This window comes from Poecilia formosa, unplaced genomic scaffold (genome assembly GCF_000485575.1).
Source record: "Poecilia formosa unplaced genomic scaffold, Poecilia_formosa-5.1.2 Scaffold1567, whole genome shotgun sequence".
Lineage (NCBI taxonomy): Eukaryota > Metazoa > Chordata > Actinopteri > Cyprinodontiformes > Poeciliidae > Poecilia > Poecilia formosa.
The window spans coordinates 2,675-7,705 of record NW_006801506.1 but is presented as its reverse complement, the minus strand read 5'-3'; the positions used below and the strand labels follow the sequence as shown (position 1 = coordinate 7,705).

General features: G+C 37.0%; 1 protein-coding gene across 1 annotated transcript; it reads right to left on the bottom strand.

Moving 5' to 3' along the window:
- Nucleotides 1-2,897: 2,897 nt before the first annotated feature.
- LOC103132926 (collagenase 3-like) lies at nucleotides 2,898-4,969 on the bottom strand (the record flags this gene model as incomplete). Its single annotated transcript, XM_007544691.2, has 6 exons — nucleotides 2,898-3,705; nucleotides 3,816-3,919; nucleotides 4,071-4,230; nucleotides 4,324-4,457; nucleotides 4,568-4,691; nucleotides 4,804-4,969. Coding segments are annotated over 6 exons (798 nt in total), but the record flags the coding sequence as incomplete, so codon positions are not given.
- Between the last annotated feature and the right edge of the window lie 62 nt (nucleotides 4,970-5,031).

The following is a 5,031-nucleotide window of genomic DNA, read 5'->3' as shown; positions in this document are numbered from 1 at the left end:
AGGGATGAATCTGAAAGTTGCAGGATGGTAGCTCTCGAGGACTGGACTTGGCCACCCCTGTCTTACAGGTTCAGTATCAGGGCAGATAATATCACTGACCGCCAGAGGTCACTATTGCTTTTCACATCACAAGTGCGTCTCTATTACCGCTCAGGTTATAAGCAAAGACATGTAAGTCCCAAACTCAAGACATGCAACTCTCAAGTCGCCTAATAATAATAACATAAACAAGAAAATCATTAAATTTTAATGAAAGAAATACTGGAAATTTGACCCTTTAATTTTATTATTGTGAAGTTTGCAGATTGCAGTGCTAGCCATTAGATTTAATTGGCAATTTATCATTTCAGGTTATAAATAATGTTTAATTAAAAACTTGAAATTCCATACATACGTATTAAAATGATTCTTCAGGTCCCATGACTCAATTAGCTTTCAATAAACACCTTAGTTTTTAAGATAACAATAGCCACACTTAAGTTGTTATATTAACTAGTATTAATCAGGATCTTTAAAAAATGGAGCATATTATTGAATTAACCAGCAAGGCTATTGGAGTTGAGCAGGTATCTGAAGCCAAGCTGCATATTGAGCTGATTTTTTTAAAAAGAAGGATGAAATTCTTGTGGCTCCATCACATCCTCTGTTACTGAAGTTTGTCACTAACAAAAGCAGTAGGTCTACAACAAAAAAAAATCTGGAAAATGTAGTCTTTTAATTCACCCCACTGCACATTTATACAACATTTCTAAAGGTTTTTTTTTTCTTTTTTTTTTTTCTGTTGTCTATGATTTTAGTTAAAGTTATCTGATTTATTATCATGGTTGATAGTCCATACTTATATTGCCGTTTGATCACTTTGTAATGGAGTAAGAAAATTAATTAATCTTCATCACTTGTGTTAGTTCTGCGGTTTATGGGAGGTTACTACAAACTGTCTGAAAATTAAAAAGACTAACGTTGACCAATTTAAGAAATGTAAAATAAACACTTTGTCATAAAGATTAGACCAGGGTCGTATTACGACTCATCTTCAGCCTTCAATTTTTATGCCACCCACACAAGATGCCGCCCTGGGAGTTTGCCCATTTCGGCTATATTAGAAACCACCACTGAACCCGTGCTATGACTGCACACCGATTCAAATAATAAAAAAAAATATAACAAGCCCTTGTGGCCCAAATATTAGACCGGTCAGTGGGATTTCCTCAGAACCTCCTGATTAACAAATCCAGATCTGTATTGGTCCCTGTGAATACAAATTCATTTATTTAATAAGTAAACTGTAGCATAAATTTTGCATGTGAAATTTAGAACGCAACAAACAACATCCCATCCTAACCAACCCAATTAAAATAAAAAATAAAAAAAAAGAATAAAAGACTCTGTTTCAGAGCATTTTGAGTTGACCTTATCATCCAATTCATTGCCACACATTTGTGGCAGCTCTGGCATTCTGTACCAATGTTAAAACAACAGTTGACAGCTCTCGCATCAATGTCTACGCAACTGCAAAAGGATCAGCCTTAAGACATTTGGTTAAATCTGTGTTTAAAATGTTACTAAAAGTGTCTTGATAATATTGCATAGACAGGGACGCCGTGAAGTAGGAAAAGTTAGGACAATTCCAAGGGCCCCTGACCGACAGGGGGCCCTCCATAAAACAGTTATTTATTTATTTATTTTTTTTTCTTCATAGAAATAGAAAAAAAATTGGGGCCCTGTCAATTACAAAATTAATTATATCGTGATTTTAAAATTGTTTTTATCAGCATAAATTAAATGTTACACCTTCCAAAAAGCACACATCTATATTTGCCCTGAACACCCCTCTGGATCTGCATGAAATGGTTCGTTCCTGCTTGGCGCGCTTGACTGTGACGTTCAGCCAGCAGTTAGAACAAGACTGGGTGAGATTATCAACCATTTAGCACAGTTAGCTTAGCTACAGACTACTGTTTGCCTCCATTTTACTAGAAATGGAGGCAATTTCCATTTTACTAGAAATGGAGGCAAACAGTAGTCTGTAGCTAAGCTAACAGACTACTGCTCTCTAGAAACAATCAGTCAGAGGCAGGAGGTGAGTTTTAGAGATGTCAATCACAATCTTTAGTCATCAGTGGTAGGTCACGGAGGAGGTGGAGGAGATTAATTTTTTCACAGATTATCTGTGTCATAACAAACTGTCATGACAAGAAAGCAAGGCAGTTGCATGCATTTAAGATTGTGCCGCTTTTTATGGGTCAAATACTCTAGATACTGTAACAGCTGGTGGGCCCAATTAAATTTTTTGTCATGGGGCCCAAGTTTCCTCACTGCGCTCCAACAACACAAAGCTTATGCTTTGTTTGGTTGTACAGATTTTTCTTTGTTTATTTTTATTCCTTCAGTTTACGCTCGCCTTCCTCTGCTGGGTGAAAAGGCTTCACCACCACTGGCTTGTTCTTGTGTTTTCATAGGAAGCAAAATGAAAGCAGTTTGAACAGGGAGTTCAAAGTTCAAGTTGCAGCGACAGGAGGAGGGAGGAAATGCTGATAATAGGCCAGAGGTATTCAGCAAGTTGGCTTACGCTACAGGTACAGTTCAGTTGTAATGTTTGGTATTGGATATAAAGTATTTTCAAAGTAAACAACTCAAATCCTGAGAAAGTCAAAAGTCATTGGTGTAAAAATGCAAGTCAAGTCTTGTGATTTCATCAAGTCAAGTCTAAAGTTATTAAACTTGTGACTCAAACTTGTAATTTGATTCCAAGTTTCATGAGTCAAGTTAACGCCTCGGCAAACGAATAAAATGCAAAATCAGTTGATCAGGCTCTCGTTTCTGTTTTAAAAACGTCATCTGTGCAAAGTGTTATTTATGTTTGTTATGGTGGAAAAGTCAAATATTTTATATATTATGTTTACAGCCACATCAAGGATCAATATTTCAGACTAAATTTAAAAGAACTTTTATCCAAGTTTGAATATTTCTGTTGAACTGATCAAATGAAACTGTTTCATCTTATAGAAACTCATTAAACAATCAGAATCACATATTTGATCATAACACATTTATTTCATTTAAACGACCTGCTGAATGACAACATGTAACAACGTACAACTTCAATTTGGGTATAACATGTCAGTTATAGTTGATGCATGGTCATGTATTTTTCACGAAGAAATTGGTTGGTTTTAAATGATAACTGAATTTATAAAAATACAAAAAACAGCATTTTTTATTATGTAATTCTATTTGTAATATTACTTTGTTGAGGCAGTCACATTTGTACAATGAATGTAATAAATTAACTTGTAAAAAGTAAATAACACACAAAATTGGACTGTCCAAATAATATAAATAAATTACAATAAAAATTAACTTAGAATAACTTAAACAAATATTTTGGCATAAAAACCATAATACATTAACATTATACATTAACATTATACATGAACATTAATAAAATAAAATAAAAAAACATACACTTTATATAAAGGTTCATTATTTACCTGAAACTACAGGACAATACAACAGTATAAATAGGTGCTATCATGAATTATGGATGGAATCCTGTAATTAATTGAACCTTCATTGGTTTTCTTCAAAAGCTGATCTAGTAGTTGGTGCAGGGCAGGAAGTGGTTGTTTCTCAGCAGACGCAGCATCCGCCCCGTCCTCAAGCTGAACTCGTACATGTAGGGTCCACTGTAGAGGTAGGTGAAACCTGCAGAGCAGAGATGATATGTGTTAGTGTGGAAAAATGAACAGGACTGAACAGAATCACTGCAGTCATTTCGTCATGTCATTAATCGTGTGCTTTTGGAAGCGACTCACCTCTGTACTGTAAAGCTGCTGTCACCTTCCTGGTCATTCCAGAGAAGGTTTCATCAACTCGCTTTGGGAATCCTGAGTCCATCGTCTTTGTAGTCTCATCATAGCTGAAAAGGACAAGATAAAATATGGTCATTATTTCTGATCAAATAGCATGAAAGATCGTTGCTTGGAAAAGGAGAACAGACTCCCAACTTTCTTGGACTTTACTAGAAATTCAACATTTTACAAATGATTTCTGGTCTTGCTTGAACACACCTGTAGTAATTGCTGCCAACGAAGAACAGAGTCTTGCCAGTCTCTGGGTCATTGAGGGCCGCATCAACTTTCTTGATGTTCTTGGGCAAACCAAAGCTGGAAATCGATTTGGGATAATCCCGTACCAGATCATAGCCACTGAAAGCCCAAACTTGACGACCTGACAAGAAAAAGTTTGAAGTAGTTATTTGGGTAAAGGCTTTTGGGTTGTGTATAAAAATACCATCAGTCAACAAAGACAGAAATAAAATACCTTTAAAGAGAAAGACTCTGTCTGACTGCTGACTCTCGTAAGCAGCATCAATACTGTCAGGGGCGTTGGGCCAGAAGTTTGTGATGAGAGTTTGCTGAGGGGTGTGACTCTGGGGGTAAATACGCCAGAAGAATCTGGAAAGAAACACATGGACAAACATTAGGCACATCTTGGAGCAGATTTTTTGCAAAGTAAATCATTGACTCCAGCTTCAAATTAAAGGAAACTTAAGCTTCTACCATACCTGTTCTTGAAGAACAACATCTCTCCTCGTAGCGTGGCAACAGCATCCAAGACCAGGGAGGAATCACAGACATCAGGAGTGGGGGGAGCAGTTGGTCCAGGAGGAATTGGATCCTCATTTTTGCCTGGAGAATAGATGGTATATTACATTAAATCTCAGGAATCAATAATGGATAGGTTCTGAAAGAAGTTTAGTCTAATGCTAGTTTGTTCAAACATGGATTTTATGATACTGACCATAAAGTGACTGGATGCCTCTGACATCATCTTGTGGCAGAACAAACGTGTCTGGGTCTTGGTACGAGTACACAGGGGCCATGAGAGCACCAGGGTCGTTGGAGTGGGACAAACCCAGAGAGTGGCCGAACTCATGGGCTGCAACCAGGAAGAGGACATAGCCTAGGAAATGGAGGATGAGTTACACCTCTTGTTGGACCAATCAGGCGTTAGGAAGAGCTGAGAGAG